Genomic DNA, 18,745 nt, shown 5'->3' on the forward strand with positions numbered 1-18,745 from the left:
AATGTTTTGGTTCCTGGTGGTGACGTCACTCACAACAACATGGTTCCCTTGTTTTGGAGCCGTGCAGCGTGCTTCGTGCTATGCGCGGCGATGCTTCTTCGAGGCTGAAGCCGCCAACGACGTCGCTCCCCTTTGCGACCCACGCGATGGCTCAAGCCGGGGGAAGGTGTGCCGAGTCCGGGCGCAGGCTGGTAAGTACTGCGACATCCTCAGCCCGAACAGAGGGGCTTGGCTTGGGGGCTAATTAGCCGAGCTAACACGAGCCTTGCACCATAGTTGGAGTAGGAGTAGTAGTAGTAAGAGTGGGAGTCACATCGGCAGCTCACGACACTGATAAGTTGCATGCACGGAGGGGGAAACCCAACACATGTCCACTTTTTGAAATTCAAAATGCATATGATTCAAAACCTCATATTTTAACAACCAGTCATGGCATCAAAGCATGACAGTTATAAAACCAATGCACAACCACATGTGTCTTAAATCTTTATTTACACCAGGGATGTCCAAAGTCTTGACCAGGGGTCACCAACCTTTTTGAAACCAAGAGCTACTTCTTGGGTACTGATCATGCGAAGGGCTACCAGTTTGATACGCACTTAAAGAAATTGCCCGAAATAGCCAATTTTCTCAATTTACCTTTAATAAATAAATCTATATATATAAAAAAAATGGGTATTTCTGTCTGTCATTCCGTCATACATTTTTTCCTTTAACGGAAGGTTTTTTTGTAGAGAATAAATGATGAAAAAAACACTTAATTGAACGATTTAATCAATCAATCAATCAGCGTTTATTTATATAGCCCTAAATCACAAATGTCTCAAAGGACTGTACAAACCATTACGACTACGACATCATCGGAAGAACCCACAAAAGGGCAAGGAAAACTCACACCCAGTGGGCAGGAAGAATTCACATCCAGTGGGACGCCAGTGACAATGCTGACTATGAGAAACCTTGGAGACGACCTCAGATGTGGGCAACCCCCCCCCCCCCCCCCCCTCTCTAGGGGACTGAAAGCAATGGATGTCGAGCGGGTCTAACATGATACTGTGAAAGTTCAATCCATAGTGGCTACAACACAGCCGCGAGAGTTCAGTTCAAAGCGGATCCAAGACAGCAGCGAGAGTCCCGTCCACAGAAAACCATCCCAAGCGGAGGCGGATCAGCAGCGTAGAGATGTCCCCAACCGATACAGGCGAGCGGTCCATCCTGGGTCCCGACTCTGGACAGCCAGTACTTCATCCATGGTTGTCGGACCGGACCCCCTCCACAAGGGAGGGGGGGACATAGGAGAAAAAAGAAAAGAAGCGGCAGATCAACTGGTCTAAAAATGAGGTCTATTTAAAGGCTAGAGTATACAGATGAGTTTTAAGGTGAGACTTAAATGCTTCTACTGAGGTAGCATCTCGAACTGTTACCGGGAGGGCATTCCAGAGTACTGGAGCCCGAATGGAAAACGCTCTATAGCCCGCAGACTTTTTTTGGGCTCTAGGAATCACTAATAAGCCGGAGTCTTTTGAACGCAGATTTCTTGCCAGGACATATGGTACAATACAATCGGCAAGATAGGATGGAGCTAGACCGTGTAGTATTTTATACGTAAGTAGTAAAACCTTAAAGTCACATCTTAAGTGCACAGGAAGCCAGTGCAGGTGAGCCAGTACAGGCGTAATGTGATCAAACTTTCTTGTTCTTGTCAAAAGTCTAGCAGCCGCATTTTGTACCAACTGTAATCTTTTAATGCTAGACATGGGGAGACCCGAAAATAATACGTTACAGTAATCGAGACGAGACGTAACAAACGCATGGATAATGATCTCAGCGTCTTTAGTGGACAGAATGGAGCGAATTTTAACGATATTACGGAGATGAAAGAAGGCCGTTTTAGTAACGCTTTTAATGTGTGACTCAAAGGAGAGAGTTGGATCGAAGATAATACCCAGATTTTTTACCGAGTCACCTTGTTTTATTATTTGGTTGTCAAATGTTAAAGTTGTATTATTAAATAGAGGTCGGTGTCTAGCAGGACCAATAATCAGCATTTCCGTTTTTTTGGCGTTAAGTTGCAAAAAATTAGCGGACATCCATTGTTTAATTTCATTAAGACACGCTTCCAGCTGACTACAATCCGGCGTGTTGGTCAGCTTTAGGGGCATGTAGAGTTGGGTGTCATCAACATAACAGTGAAAGCTAATATTATAAGATTTAAAAGAGGAGAAAACACGAAAAAAATGAAAATTACATTTTGAAACATAGTTTATCTTCAATTTCGACTCTTTAAAATTCAAACGAAAATATGAAGAGGAAAACTAGCTAATTCGAATCTTTTTGAAAAAATTATAAAAATAATTTATGGAACATCATTAGTAATTTTTCCTGATTAAGATTAATTTTAAAATTTTCATGACATGTTTTAAATAGGTTAAAATCCAATCTGCACTTTGTTAGAATATATAACAAATTGGACCAAGCTATATTTCTAACGAAGACAAATCATTATCTCTTCTAGATTTTCCAGAACAAAAAATTTAAAAGAAATTCAAAAGACTTTGAAATAAGATTTAAATTTGATTTTACAGATTTTCTAGATTTGCCAGAATATTTTTTTTGAATTTTAATCATAATAAGATTGAAGAAATATTTCACAAATATTCTTCGTCGAAAAAACAGAAGCTAGAATGAAGAATTAAATTAAAATGTATTTATTTTTCTTTATAATAAAAAAAATACTTGAACATTGATTAAAATTGTCAGGAAAGAAGAAGGAATGTAAAAGGTAAAAAGGTATATGTGTTTAAAAATCCTTAAATAATTTTTAAGGTTGTATTTTTTCTCTAAAATTGTCTTTCTGAAAGTTATAAGAAGCAAAGTAAATGAATTTATTCAAACAAGTGAAGACCAAGTCTTTGAAATATTTTCTTGAATTTTCAAATTCTATTTGAGTCTTGTCTCTCTTAGAATTAAAAATGTCGAGCAAAGCAAGACCAGCTTGTAAGTAAATAAAAAAAAAAAAAAAAAAAATAGAGGCAGCTCACTGGTAAGTGCTGCTCTTTGAGCTATTTTTAGAACAGGCCAGCGGGCGACTCATCTGGTCCTTAAGGCCTACCTGGTGCCCGTTCTATGTTGTATTTTTGATTTTTACATGGTAAAATAACATTTTACAAGGAAATAAATTGGAAAAATATGATTTGGGAAATTGTGTCAGATGTAAATAAAACAGAATACAGGTTATACTTTAAGATGTGTAGCGAAACCTGCATTTTTTTTTTGGGTGTTGAATGTATGAATAAAATGTTCCCTTCATGACGTTTGAAAACCCCAGAGCTTCATAAGTTCCCATTTTAGTACATCTTCTTGTTTTATAAAGCGCTCCATATCTCGGCGGATGTACGACGAGAATGAGGACCTGTCTGACGTTGAGGAAATAGTCAACATCAGGGGTTTCAGCGTGGAGGAGAAGCTGAGCAGTGACCGCTACGGTGCAGACTTTGTCTGCATGATGGACAGTAAAGGTAAAATAATACATGTTCTATAAACATATTCCTGATCAACTATTTGATCTCTTGCTCATGTGTATTTGTTGCAGACTTTACGTATGAATATGTGCAAAGGGAGGCCTTAAGAGTGCCACTTATTTTCAGAGAGAAACAAGGACTCGGGATCAGGTAAGTAGGCAAATATTTGTGACAGTTGTATTATTTTGTACTTACTTTGACACCTGATTGAAGCTCTTTTTAATTCTTGAAGCATGCCTGATCCAGAATTCACAGTCTCCGAAATTAAAGGCTTAGTTGGTAAGTGAACACACCACAAGTACTGTAGATAAAAGCACATTTAGAGTGCACTTGCTCTATCTAGAGCAGTGGTCCCCAACCTTTTTTGCGCCATGTAGGCATTATTTTCAGGGACCGGCTTTCCACTCGTGCCAGATAAATACAGCAAAATTAAAGGCCTACTGAAACCCACTACTACCGACCACGCAGTCTGATAGTTCAGTGGTTCTCAAATGGGGGGTATGCCTACCCCTGGGGGTACTTGAAGGTATGCCAAGGGGTACGTGAGATTTTTTTAAAAATATTCTAAAAAAAGCAACAATTCAAGAATCTCTTATAAATATATATTTTTTTAATTTTTTGTAAATTCATAAACTGTAAAGAAATGCAACAATGCAATATTCAGTGTTGACAGCTAGTTTTTTGTGGACAAGTTCCATAAATTTTGATGTTAAAGATTTATTTTTTTGTGAAGAAATGTTTAGAATTAAGTTCATGAATCCAGATGGATCTCTGTTACAATCCCCAAAGAGGGCACTTTAAGTTGATGATTACTTCTATGTGTAGAAATCTTCATTTATAATTGAATCAATTCTTAATTTTTCCTAAAGTTTTTAGTTATGCGTCACGGACCGGTACCGGTCCTCAGACTGGTGGTTGGGGACCACTGATCTAGAGGACGAAATGGTAAATCACAGTCTCCTCTGTTGTATCTCAGCATGTGTCTGACAAAACCCGTTGGGAAATTGTGTTAGATGTAAATATAAAAGGAATACAATGATTTGCAAATCCTTTTCAACCCATATTAAGTTGAATGCACTACAAAGACAACATATTTGAGGTTCAAACTCATAAACTGTATTTTTTTTTGCAAATAATGATTAACTTAGATTTTCATGGCTGCAACACGTGCCAAAGTAGTTGGGAAAGGGCATGTTCACCACTGTGTTACATCACCTTTTCTTTTAACAACACTCAATAAAAGTTTGGGAAGTGAGGAAACTAATTGTTGAAGCTTTGAAAGTGGAATTCTTTCCCATTCTTGTTTTATGTAGAGCTTTAGTCGTTCAACAGTCCGGGTTCTCCGCTGTCGTATTTTACGCTTCATAATGCGCCACACATTTTCGATGGGAGTCAGGTCTGGACTGCATGTGGGCCAGGAAAGTACCCGCACAATTTTTTTACGAAGCCACGCTGTATTAACACGTGCTGAATGTGGCTTGGCATTGTCTTGCTGAAATAAGCAGGGGCGTCTATGAAAAAGACAGCGCTTAGATGGTAGCATATGTTGTTCCAAAACCTGTTTCACAGATGTGTAAGTTACCCATGCCTTGGGCACTAATGCACCCCCATACCATCACAGATGTTGGCTTTTGAACTTTACGTGGATAACAGTCTGGATGGTTCGCTTCCCCTTTGGTGCAGATGACACAATGTCGAATATTTCCAAAAACAATTTGAAATGTGGACTCGTCAGACCACAGAACACTTTTCCACTTTGCATCAGTCCATTTTAGATTATCTCGGGTCCAGAAAAGCCGGCGGCGTTTCTGGATGTTGTTGATAAATGGCTTTCGCTTTGCATAGTAGAGCTTTAACTTGCACTTACAGATGTAGCAACAAACTGTATTTAGTGACAGTGGTTTTCTGAAGTGTTCCTGAGCCCATGTGGTGATATCCTTTAGAGATTGATGTCGGTTTTTGATACAGTGCCGTCAGAGGGATTGAAGGTCACGTTCATTTTATGTTGGTTTCCGGCCATGCCGCTTACGTGGAGTGATTTCTCCAGATTCTCTGAACCTTTTTGATGATATTATGGACTGTAGATGTTGAAATCCCTAAATTTTTTGCAATTGCACTTTGAGAAACGTTGTTCTTAAACTCTTTGACTATTTGCTCACACAGTTGTGAACAAAGGGGTGTACCTCGCCCCATCCTTTCTTGTGAAAGACCGAGCATTTTTTGGGAAGCTGTTTTTATACCCAATCATGGCACCCACACCTGTGGGATGTTCGTAATAAGTGTTTGATGAGCATTCCTCAACTTTATCAGTATTTATTGCCACTTTTCCCAACTTCTTTGTCACGTGTTGCTGGCATCAAATTCTAAAGTTAATGATTATTTTCAAAATAACAATGTTTATCAGTTTGAACATTGAATATGTTGTCTTTGTAGCATATTCAACTGAATATGGGTTGAAAAGGATTTGCAAATCACTGTATTCTGTTTATATTTACATTTAACACAATTTCCCAACTCATATGGAAACTGGGTTAGTTTGTATAAGCGGGATAGATGGTGTTGAACTCGCTAAAATGAACAAAAAAAACCCCTGACTTCTGACGTGTGTCACAGGCGGCCGTCGCTCTGTGGACGTCATGGACGTGAGCACTCAGAAAGGCTCCGAAATGACCATGTCCCAGTTTGTGCGTTACTACGAGACGCCGGAGGAGGAGCGGGACAAACTGTTCAATGTGATCAGCTTGGAGTTCAGCCACACCAAGCTGGAGAACCTCATCAAGAGACCCACAGTGGTAACATAACAACACACAGGTTCTAGAGATAGGGGGCGGGGGGGTAAAAAGCTCAAATGTGATGTTTTTTAAACATATGCAGGTGGACCAGGTGGACTGGGTGGACAACATGTGGCCTTCCTATCTGAAAAAGAGCCAAACAGAAGCCACCAATGTGATCTCAGATATGAAATACCCCAAAGTGCAAAGGTAGGTCTGTGGAGAGCTGCACACTAGTGGTACCCTCCGCCATCTGGAACAGCTCCTGATTGTTGCTAGGCAGCGACTCCCACCCATGGGGGATGTTTTTTTTCATGATAGTACCACTTGCTGATCACCCTCCATCTGTTGTAGTTCATTTGGTGCACACAAAATGTGGTAGAGTTTTTTTTTTGAACAACTTCTAATTTCAGTTTTAAATACATTTCGGACGTTCCACAGTAGTATTGGACGTGTGTCTACCAAAATATAGACACTGGAATTTAGTCAAGTGCTTTTCGTAAGCCAGGGGTGTCCAGACTTTGTCCACTGAGGGCCGCACACGGAAAAATTAAAGCATCTGGGGGCCATTTTGATACGTTTCATTTTCAAACCATAACAAAATATATGGATTCTTGAAAATTATTTTACTTTTAAAGGCCTGCTGAAACCCACTACTACCGACCACGCAGTCTGATAGTTTATATATCAATGATGAAATATTAACATTGCAACACATGCCAATACGGCCTCTTTAGTTTACTAAATTGCAATTTTAAATTTCCCGCGAAGTGTCGTGTTGTAGCGGACATTATTTTCCAGCCCGATCCAAGCTATAAGTAGTCTGCTTTAATCGCATAATTACACAGTATTCTGGACATCTGTGTTGCTGAATCTTTTGCAATTTGTTCAATTAATAATAGAGAAGTCAAAGTAGAAAGATGGAGGTGGGAAGCTTTTAGCCTTTAGCCACACAAACACACAGTGTTTCCTTGTTTAAAATTCCCGGAAGTGAAGCTTTACTATGGATCAGAACGGTCAAGCGAACATGGATCCCGACTACATGTCAACCGGCAGTTTTCGGTGAGAAAATTGTGGTAACAAGTCAGCTCTTACCGGAGATCAGAGCAGCCAGCGTCCTCCTGCAGCTGCGTGACTTCCCTCAGAGACTCTGGCGTCAGCACACCCGTGGCTACACCCCTCCGACTTTCAGGTACTATTTAACGCACTAAAGCACTAGCAACACTATAGGCAGATAAGGAATTTTCCAGAATTATCCTTGTAAATGTGTCTAAAAACATCTGAATCGCTCCCATTGCAATTGCCTTTTTTTTTTCTAGTCCTTCACTCTAAATTTCCTCATCCACAAATCTTTCATTATCGCTCAAATTAAAGAGGAAATTGTCGCTTTTTCGGTCCGAATAGCTCTAGCTGCTGCTGGCCATGATTGTAAACAATGTGAGGATGTGAGGAGCTCCACAACCCGTGACATCACACGCACATCGTCTGCTACTTTTTTATTAGCGACCAAAAGTTGCGAACTTTATCGTCTATGTTCTCTACTAAATCCTTTCAGCAAAAATATGGCAATATCACGAAATGATCAAGTATGACACATAGAATGGACCTGCTATCCCCGTTTAAATAAAAAAACAACAACATTTCAGTAGGCCTTTAAGGGTCCCGGGGACCATAAAAGGTCTCAGTTATTAAATGTTAAAAATAAGTCAAATTTGTATTTTTTATTTAACGCCTACAGTAAATCTCTATATCAGTAAAAAAAAAAAAAAAAAAAGGTTTTATGGCTTTTCTGTCAAAAACATCTTTGTTTTTTTAATAGTAAAACTGAAATATGCAAGAGCCCTAAAAGATCAATAATGCAGGACACCATTGATTTGAATTCTTTAATATTTTTGAGTAATCACAGTGAAAAGATAATTGAAATACTACTAAATGTATTTGGGATCCAAAAGGTGCCCCATTCATAAAGTGATACATTTTTTATTAGTTTTTTGTTTTTTTACTTTCAACACTTACGTTACGAGATGAACTTCAGATTTATCTGTCAATTTTACGTTTAAACTATTATTTTGTTTGTTTTATGCTATTTTGTCAAAGAAAACTTTGTTTTTATATGGCAACTACACAATATATGCAATATTCACCACATAAAACATTTTAAAGTGAAATATCTAACTAATTGGAGCTTTGAAAATAATTCATTATAACATGGATTTTTTTGTCATAATTTTTTTTTTTTTTTTAGCAATGGCAAAAAAAATTAAAATAAATAATTGATTGATTGAAACTTGTAATTAGTAGATTGCACAGTACAGTACATATTCCGTACAATTTAAAAATAATAATAATAATAATAATACATTTTATTTATAAGGCACCTTTCTGGGCACTCAAGCGCACCGTACAAAATCAAAACAATAAAATCAAATTGGATAAAAACAACAATAATAACAACAAAGATAGATAAGATAGGATGATTACAAAGAATAAGCAGTCCGGAAAAGGACTTGAAGAGGGATTGACCACTAAATGGTAACACCCCAATAAGTTTTTCAACTTGTTTAAGTCGGGGTCCACGTTAATCAATTCATGGTAAAGATGGTTTTTACATGGTAAAATAAAGACAAAAGAAAAACAAAAACACCCTGCATGGCAGCTTTGTGTTAACATTGCAACTTTTTCTCATTAGATTTCACCTCATTACAATATTTTTAATGTTCTTTTTTTATTTTTGCAAAAGCATTTCCAGAATGTGTGGCGGGCCGGTAAACTATTAGCTGCGGGCCGCAAATGGTTGCACTTTGGACACCCCTGTCGCAAGCACTTACGGCAGAGCTGGGAAAATATTTTGACTCAGGGGCCACATTGAGAGAAAAATGTGTCTGGAGGGGGGGGGAGGGACAATGTGTTTATATGTATAAATTATATATACACATTTAACTGTAACAATCTGCTGTACAGTATGTGTGTTTGGGTCCCTTTTTTTTCAGGAACATTAATACCAAAAGTAGGCCTGGGCGATATGGCCTTTTATTAATATCTCCATATTTTTAGGCCATGTCACGATACACGATATATATCTCCATATTTTGCCTTAGCCTTGAATGAACACTTGATGCATATAATCACAGCAGTATGATGATTCTATGTGTCTACATTAAAACATTCTTCTTCATACTACATTAATATATGCTACTTTTAAACTTTCATGCAGAGAGGGAAATCACAACTAAGTCAATTTACCGAAACTGTTATTTATTAAACAGTTATCAAGCAGTAGCACAAATATTCTGTGACAATCTGTCACTTCATTTCTGTTAGTTTTTCGTGTTTTGTGCTTTATTTCCTGTTCAGTGCTCTTATTTTGTTGTACTTCCTGTTTACTCCGCTGAGCACTGTTTGTTGTCTCACTCGCCGTTGATTGGCAGCGGTCCTCAGCTGCTGTCAATCAACATAGGTCTATTTATGTTTCACTCGAGCACTCCTCAGTGCTCGAAGTTAAAACCATGTTGGGAACATCTCCATGCAAGACTGCTTTCTGTTTATATCTTTTATTTTGATGAAATTAAAATCATCTTACCTGCTTTCTGCTCTCCTGGATTCTTGCATACTTGAGTTCACACAACTAACAGTAAAAAAACAGTGCTCAGCGGAGTAAACAGGAAGTACAACAAAATAAGAGCACTGAACAGGAAATAAAGTACAAAACACGAAAAACTAACAGAAATGAAGTGACAGATTTTCACACATTCATGTAAATTCCAAAACAGAAAGTGCAAGATTTTCAGAGACATTTTAAAACAAGCTTTTAGTGCACTTTTATGCATGATGTCACTAAGATGACATCAAAAAAACACTAAATTAATGTGCACTTTTTGTACAGAACGCCACTACAATAGTTTAAAACAAATAAAGTGCACTTTTGTGCATGATGTCACACAAGATATTTCAATACCTGTCATATAAAAATGAGCTGCATAATAGGAAATCAGATAGTGTATGTCCTTCGCTATGTGGTAGGTTCCTGCGGACATTATCTCCTTCTGTTGTTGACTTTTTTTCCCATATGGTGTTGATCTGCAAATGGGTGCTTTGGCATTTTGTTGGTGTGGCACCGGCCGGAGATGTTGACATGCGGAGTTTCAAGCACTCTTCATTGTCTAGCGGGTGACTTTTCAAATGATGCTACACATTAGTAGAGCTGCTACTTTTTGTAGAGACGCTTTTGCCGTATTTTGCCCAGGTATGCTTTACTGGAACACATCATTTTGTGTGTCTATAGCTTTAATGCTAATGAGCTGTGTTTCTTCATGCCAGAGTGTGTGTCTCTAAGAAGCGCTCTTTTATGCTTTATACATTATTCACACTGTACCTCAGTACTTGTCTAAAGTAATACATACAACAACGTAATATTAAGGATTGTGCCCGGGGGACACAAACGTTAGCAACACTATGCAGAGGCAGATTTTGCATTGGGCAATGTGGGCGACCGCCCAGGGTGCAATCCATCCGGGAACCCTTAAAAAAACAACAAAAAAACAACCTCATCACTTCTCTTCTCAACTACTACTCATTTCCTCAAATCATTGAAGTCCCTACTATCACAACAACTTGCTGCTGAGAGCTTGTGTGTATCACTCACTGTCAGGCTGCTGGGGATCAATTATTGAATGCCGTGGTTGTCTACAGCGTAGGACTGTGAGCGAAACGCAAGGCGTAGGTGGCGAGGGATACGCCGGCCCTGGTTGATCTGCTTCAGAGGAAGTTCACAGAAATTTCCATCGTACAATTGTACAACAGATTTTGTTTGATGATGTTATTGATGTGAGTGTCAGCTGCACTCCGCCTTCCACCCCTGTGCAGCTGAGATAGGCTCCAGCACCCCCCGCAACCCCTAAAAGGGAAAAGCAGTAGAAAATGGATGGATGGGTGGATATTATTGATGTGAGTGTGAATGTTGTCTGTCTATCTGTGGTGGCCCTGCAATGACGTGGCGACTTGTCCAGAGTGTACACCGCCTTCCGCTTGAATGCAGCTGAGATAGGCTCCAGCACCCCCCACAACCCCAAAAGGGACAAGAGGTAGAAAATGGATGAATGGATAGATGTTATTGTTGTGAGTGTGAATGTTGTCTGTCTATCTGTGTTGGCCCTGCGATTATGTAGCGTCTTGTCCAGAGTGTACCCCGCCCGAATGCAGCTGAAATAGGCTCCAGCACGACCCAGAAAGGGACAAGCGGTAGGAAATGGATGGATGTTATTGATGTGAGTGTGAATGTTGTCTATCTGTGGTGGCCCTGTGATGACATAGCGACTTGTCCAGAGTGTACACAGCTTTCCGCCCGAATGCAGCTGAGATAGGCTCCAGCACCCCCCACAACCCCAAAAGGGACAAGAGGTACAAAATGGATGAATGGATGGATGTTATTGATGTGAGTGTGAATGTTGTCTGTCTATCTGTGTTGGCCCTGCAATGAGGTGGCGACTTGTCCAGAGTGTACCCCGCCCTCCGCCCGAATGCAGCTGAAATAGGCTCCAGCACGACCCAGAAAGGGACAAGCGGTAGGAAATGGACGGATGGATGTTATTGATGTGAGTGTGAATGTTGTCTGTCTATCTGTGTTGGCCCTGCGATACGGTGGCGACTTGTCCAGGGTGCACCCCGCCTTCCACCCGTGTGCAGCTGAGATAGGCTCCAGCACGACCCAGAAAGGGACAAGCGGTAGTAAATGGATGGATGGATGGATGTTATTGATGTGAGTGTGAATGTTGTCTGTCTATCTGTGTTGGCCCTGCGATGAGGTGGCGACTTGTCCAGGGTGCACCCTGCCTTCCACCCGTGTGCAGCTAAGATAGGCTCCAGCACCCCCCGCAACCCTAAAAGGGAAAAGCAGTAGAAAATGGATGGATGGGTGGATATTATTGATGTGAGTGTGAATGTTGTCTGTCTATCTGTGGTGGCCCTGCGATAACGTGGCGACTTGTCCAGAGTGTAGACCGCCTTCCGCTTGAATGCAGCTGAGATAGGCTCCAGCACCCCCACAACCCCGAAAGGGACAAGAGGTAGAAAATGGATGAATGGATAGATGTTATTGTTGTGAGTGTGAATGTTGTCTGTCTATCTGTGTTGGCCCTGCGATACGGTGGCGTCTTGTCCAGAGTGTACCCCGCCCTCCGCCCGAATGCAGCTGAGATAGGCTCCAGCACGACCCAGAAAGGGACAAGCGGTAGGAAATGGATGGACGGATGTTATTGATGTGAGTGTGAATGTTGTCTGTCTATCTGTGTTGGCCCTGCGAAGAGGCGGCGATTTGTCCAGGGTGTACAGCGCCTTCCGCCTGTGTCCAGTTGAGATAGGCTCCAGCACCCCCCGCAACCCCAAAAGAGACAAGCAGTAGAAAATGGATGGATGGGTGGATGTTATTGATGTGAGTGTGAATGTTGTCTGTCTGTCTGTGTTGGCCCTGTGATGAGGTGGCGATTTGTCCAGGGTGTACAGCGCCTTCTGCCTGTGTGCAGCTGAGATAGGCTCCAGCACCCCCCGCAATCCCAAAAGGGACAAGCAGTAGAAAATGGATGGATGGGTGGATGTTATTGATGTGAGTGTGAATGTTGTCTGTCTGTGTTGGCCCTGTGATGAGGTGGCGACTTGTCCAGGGTGTAAACCGCCTTCCGCGAAAGGGACATGCGGTAGAAAATGGATTGATGGATGTTATTGATGACTTTTGCATCAACGAAGGCTAAAAATGTCAGGTTACATGGACCTTCTTTTTAGACCAGAGGTGTCAAAGTGGTTTTCACTGAGGGCCACATCGCAGTTATGTTTGGCCCCAGAGGGAATACTATTATTTTTTTCATGCAATTTATTAGTAGATTTTTAAAAAACTAAAATGTTAGGGAAATATGGTAAGTTGCAATTTCACCACAAAATGTAGTGTATATTACTGTAAATGGAAAAAACGGTACTGCTGTTTTTATGGTGAAAAAAAAAAAAGCTAGCTCGGATGCCAGAATTTCACTGTAAAATTGACGTTATTTTTTTTTTACTGTAAATTAAAAAAATGCAATTTTACAGTAAAATTTGGGCACCCGAGCTGCCAGATTGTTTTTTGTTTTTTACCGCAAATTAACAACTGTCGATTTTTCCGTGTATTACTGTGAATGCAAAAAAAACGCCACCACAGTTTACTTCAGCAAAAAAACTACTGTTTTTTTCGTTTAGAGAAAAATGCTGTAAATACACAGTAAATTTCAAAATTTGACCATGAAATTTATTGCTATTTTTACATTGCACAATTTGACGGATAACCTGCTTTGAAATCATTATTATTAGTATTTATTTCAGTTTAAAACAGGGTTTGAGTGTTTGATAATATATTTTTGCATAATTAGACAGTATTTAAAAACCCCGTTTCCTTATGAGTTGGGAAATTGTGTTAGATGTAAATATAAACAGAATACAATGATTTGCAAATCATTTTCAACCCATATTCAGTTGAATATGCTACAAAGACAACATATTTGAAGTTAAAACTGATAAACATTTTTTTTTTTTGCAAATAATCATTAACTTTAGAATTTGATGCCAGCAACACGTGACAAAGAGGTTGGGAAAGGTGGAAATAAATACTGAAAAAGTTGAGGAATGCTCATCAAACACTTATTTGGAACATCCCACAGGTGTGCAGGCTAATTGGGAACAGGTGGGTGCCATGATTGGGTATAAAAACAGCTGCCATGAAATGCTAAGTAATTCACCAACAAGGATGGGGCGAGGGTCACGAATTTGTAAGCAAATGGTCAAACCGTTTTAGAACAACTTTTCTCAACGAGCTATTGCAAGGAATTTAGGGATTTTACCGTCTACGGTCCGTAAAATCATCAAAAGGTTCAGAGAATCTGGAGAAATCCCTGCACGTAAGCGATGATGTTGCAGACCTTTGATCCCTCAGGCGTTACTGCATCAAAAACCGACATCAGTGTGTAATGGATATCACCACACGGGCTCAGGAACACTTCATAAAACCACTGTCAGTAACTCCAGTTTTTCGGTACATCTGTAAGTGCAAGTTAAAACTGTACTATGCAAAGCGAAAGCCATTTATCAACAACACCAACAACACTAGGCCCGAGCTCATCAAAGATGGACTGATGCAAAGTGGTAAAGTGTTCTGTGGTTCAATGAGTCCACATTTCAAATTATATTTGGAAACTGTGGACGTGGTGTCCTCTGGAACAAAGAGGAAAATAACCATTCGGATTGTTATAGGCACAAAGTTGAAAAGCCAGCATCTGTGATGGTATGGGGGTGCATTAGTGCCCAAGGCATGGGTAACTTACACATCTGTGAAGGCACCATTAATGCTGAAAGGTACATACAGGCTTTGGAACAACATATGTTGTCATCCAAGCAACGTTATCATGGACGTCCCTGCTTATTTCAGCAAAACAATGCCAATCCATGTGTTACAACAGCGTGGCTTCGTAGTAAAAGAGTGCGGGTACTTTCCTGGCCCGCCTGCAGTCCAGACCTGTCTCCCATCAAAAATGTGTGGCACATTATGAAGCGTAAAATACGGCAGCGGAGACCCCGGACTGTTGAACAAGAATAGGAAAGAATTCCACTTTCAAAGCTTCAACAATTAGCTTCCTCAGTTCCCAAACGTTTATTGAGTGTTGTTAAAAGAAAAGGTGATGTAACACAGTGGTGAACATGCCCTTTCCCAACTACTTTGGCACGTGTTGCAGCCATGAAATTCTAAGTTAATTATTATTTTCAAAAAAAAATTAAGTTTAAATCATTCAATCAATCAATGTTTATTTATATAGCCCCAAATCACAAATGTCTCAAAGGACTGCACAAATCATTACGACTACAACATCCTCGGAAGAACCCACAAAAGGGCAAGGAAAACTCACACCCAGTGGGCAGAGAGAATTCACATCCAGTGGGACGCCAGTGACAATGCTGACTATGAGAAACCTTGGAGAGGACCTCAGATGTGGGCAACCCCCCCATTCTATTCCGTTTAAATTTACATCTCACAGAAATTCCCAACTCATATGGAAACGGGGTTTGTAAGTTAACATATATTGCAATTACAAGGAGTACATATATTTTTTTTCTCCGAAAATAGAAATAAAGAATACATTTAGCACGGAAAGTTACAGTACTTTAATGATACATATTATTTCCAGGCTTTCGAGGGCTAAATACAATGAAGTGGCGGTGGCCTTGAGGTTGACACCTGTGTTTTAGACCATGTGTTAAATTGTGTTTTTTATTTATTTCATTTTTTTTCATTTGTATTTGTGCGATGAATTTGTGGGGCGGTATAGCTCGGTTGGTAGAGTGGCCGTACCAGCAACTTGAGGGTTCCAGGTTCGATCCCCGCTTCCGCCATCCTAGTCACTGCCGTTGTGTCCTTGGACCAGACACTTTACCCACCTGCTCCCAGTGCCACCCACATTGGTTTGAGTGTAATTTAGATATTGGGTTTCACTATATAAAAGCGCTTTGAGTCACTACAGAAAATCGCTATATAAATATTAGGGGTGTAACGGTACGTGTATTTGTATCGAACCGTTTTGGTACGGGGGTTTCGGTTCGGTTCGGAGGTGTACCGAACGGGTTTCCACACAAACATATGAAGCTAAAGACTTAACAAGCTGCTGTGCTTTCTGCCTCTGTCTCCTACACAGCACCCAGCATTGTCCCACCCACACAACCATCTGATTGGTTACAACCATAGCGGTAACAACCAATCAGCAGGGCGTATTCAGAGCGCATGTAGTCAGCGCTTCAGCGTCGAGCAGATAGGTGTTTAGCAGGTGAGCATAAGGCTGCGTACTCTCCCCAAATGATAATAAACACTTCCCAGTCAACTACTACTAACATTACTCATCAGCTTGCTCGCAGTCCTGGCTTGAGTTGAAGGCTGATTAGTTTTTAGCGTAACGTTAGCTCATTTTGCGGTGGGTGTGGGTGTGTTGCGGACAGTGTTGATTGAGCTGATGTTAAATAAAGAGTCATAGTATATATATTAATGTAAGTGCATCATAAAGCCTACATGAACTCCATGGTGTTCAGGGATGAATAGTCTCTCCTATTGCTATTGTACTATTTTTTCAGCTATAGTTACATTAATCATTAGTAATGTAGCAGCCTAGTTTTGAATGGCGGGGTCCCTGCTATCACATGTTGATAGAAATATAACATTTACATAATAAAAATCAACTACAGGCTTCCCAAATGCTGTAATAAATTAAGCATGATTAGTTGGCTTGAAATTGTTTAATGCACTTTTTATATGTAGAAGAAAAGTTTTGTCATTTTATTTAATCCTGGCAACAACTTGAGGCAGTTTAATGTGGATTAACGTGGGCAGAATTATTATTGTGTTCCCAATGTTAAAAGGATAAAGCCATTGTTTGCAAATTTGGTAAATAAATAACTAAACAATTTATATTTGGTTGTTTTCTTACTGTACCGAAAATGAACCGAACCGTGACCTCTAAACCGAGGTACGTACCGAACCAAAATTTTTGTGTACCGATACACCCCTAATAATTATAATTCACTTCAATTTTTGCAGTTTGCATAGGCCACTGCTGCTTTATTTATTGTTTCCTTACCGTAATAAAATATAACAAAATTATATGGGGTTGTTGATTGCCCAGGAAGTTAAACTAGCCACTACCGCCTCTAGCTATGTGAGCAAAAATGCCAACATCACGGCCACGTTTTAACTGCAACATTTTGGTATTTTAGCCTGTTAGCTAAAGAAAAACAAAACAAAAACAGCCAAAAAAGTTTCAATTGCTGTAGCTAGCTGTAGGATAGTTGGCAGAGCGCTGTTACGGTGATATTTTAAGATGTGTAGTGAAGCCTTTTTTTTTTTTTCGCAAACAAAGCTGTCGCGCTTGATGTATACACAGCAGGTCACTAAAGGCTGCAATTTCAAAGCTGACCTCTTCTGTCAGAAGTAGAGCTAACAAGATGTCATAAACAGGCTGAAGGCACACACATACTGTACATCAGGGGTCACCAACCTTTTTGAAACCAAGACCTACTTCTTGGGTACTGATTAATGCGAAGGGCTACCAGTTTGATACACACTTAAATAAATTGCCAGAAATAGCCAATTTGCTCAATTTACCTTTAACAAACAAATCTACATATATAAAAAAATGGGTATTTCTGTCCGTCATTCCGTCTTATATTTTTGTTCCTTTTATGGAAGGTTTTTTTGTAGAGAATAAAAGATGAAAAAAACACTTAATTGAACGGTTTAAAAGAGGAGAAAACACGAAAAAAATGAAATAAATTTTAAAACATAGTTTATCTTCCATTTCGACTCTTTAAAATTCAAAATTCAACCCAAAAAAATGAATAGAAAAACTAGCTAATTCGAATATTTTTGAAAAAAATTAAAAAAGAATTTATGGAACATCTTTAGTAATTTTTCCTGATTAAGATTAATTTTAGAATTTTGATGACATGTTTTAAATAGGTTAAAATCCAATCTGCACTTTGTCAGAATATATACCAAATTGGACCAAGCCATATTTCTAACAATGACAAATCATTATTTCTTGTAGATTTTCCAGAACAAAAATTTTAAAAGAAATTCAAAAGACTTTGAAATAAGATTTAAATTCGATTCTACAGATTTTCTAGATTTGCCAGAATAACTTTTTTGAATTTTAATCATGATAAATTTGAAGAAATATTTCTCAAATATTCATTGTCGAAAAAACAGAATTAAATTAAAATGTACTTATTATTCTTTACAATAATAAAATTAAAAAAATTAATTTGAACATTGATTTAAATTGTTGGGAAAGAAGAGGAAGGAATTTAAAAGGTAAAAAGGTATATGTGTTTAAAAATCCCCAAATCATTTTTAAGGTTGTATTTTTTCTCTAAAATTGTCTTTCTGAAAGTTATAAAGTAAAAAAATAAATGAATTTATTTAAACAAGTGAAAACCAAGTCTTTAAAATATTTTCTTGGATTTTCATATTCTATTCTAGGGACGGTGTGGTGCAGTGGGAGAGTGGCCGTGCGCAACCCGAGGGTCCCTGGTTCAATTCCCACCTAGTACCAACCTCGTCACGTCTGTTGTGTCCTGAGCAAGACACTTCACCCTTGCTCCTGATGGGTGCTGGTTGGCGCCTTGCATGGCAGCTCCCTCCATCAGTGTGTGAATGTGTGTGTGAATGGGTAAATGTGGAAGTAGTGTCAAAGCGCTTTGAGTACCTTGAAGGTAGAAAAGCGCTATACAAGTACAACCCATTTATTTATTTATCATTTATTTGAGTTTTGTCTCTCCTAGAATTAAAAACGTCGAGCAAAGCGAGACCAGCTTGCTAGTAAATAAATAAAATTTAAAAAATAGAGGCAGCCCACTGGTAAGTGCTGCTATTTGAGCTATTTTTAGAACAGGCGACTC

General features: G+C 39.4%; 1 protein-coding gene across 3 annotated transcripts in view; it reads left to right on the forward strand.

The window, feature by feature from the left end:
* The window catches only part of kdm2bb (lysine (K)-specific demethylase 2Bb), a 56,907-nt gene continuing 38,162 nt past the window's right edge, over positions 1 to 18,745 (forward strand). For 2 of the 3 annotated variants that reach the window (XM_061875787.1, XM_061875788.1), the window contains exons 1-6: positions 1 to 191; positions 3,374 to 3,518; positions 3,593 to 3,671; positions 3,754 to 3,800; positions 6,135 to 6,313; positions 6,396 to 6,502. In XM_061875787.1, coding sequence (XP_061731771.1) covers positions 81 to 191; positions 3,374 to 3,518; positions 3,593 to 3,671; positions 3,754 to 3,800; positions 6,135 to 6,313; positions 6,396 to 6,502 — 668 coding nt within the window. In that variant the 5' untranslated portion in view covers positions 1 to 80. Of the gene's footprint in view, positions 192 to 3,373; positions 3,519 to 3,592; positions 3,672 to 3,753; positions 3,801 to 6,134; positions 6,314 to 6,395; positions 6,503 to 16,024; positions 16,123 to 18,745 lie in introns of those variants that run through there. The other variant, XM_061875790.1, reaches the window with a different exon arrangement.

The sequence above is a fragment of the Nerophis ophidion genome, linkage group LG17 (assembly GCF_033978795.1).
Source record: "Nerophis ophidion isolate RoL-2023_Sa linkage group LG17, RoL_Noph_v1.0, whole genome shotgun sequence".
NCBI lineage: Eukaryota > Metazoa > Chordata > Actinopteri > Syngnathiformes > Syngnathidae > Nerophis > Nerophis ophidion.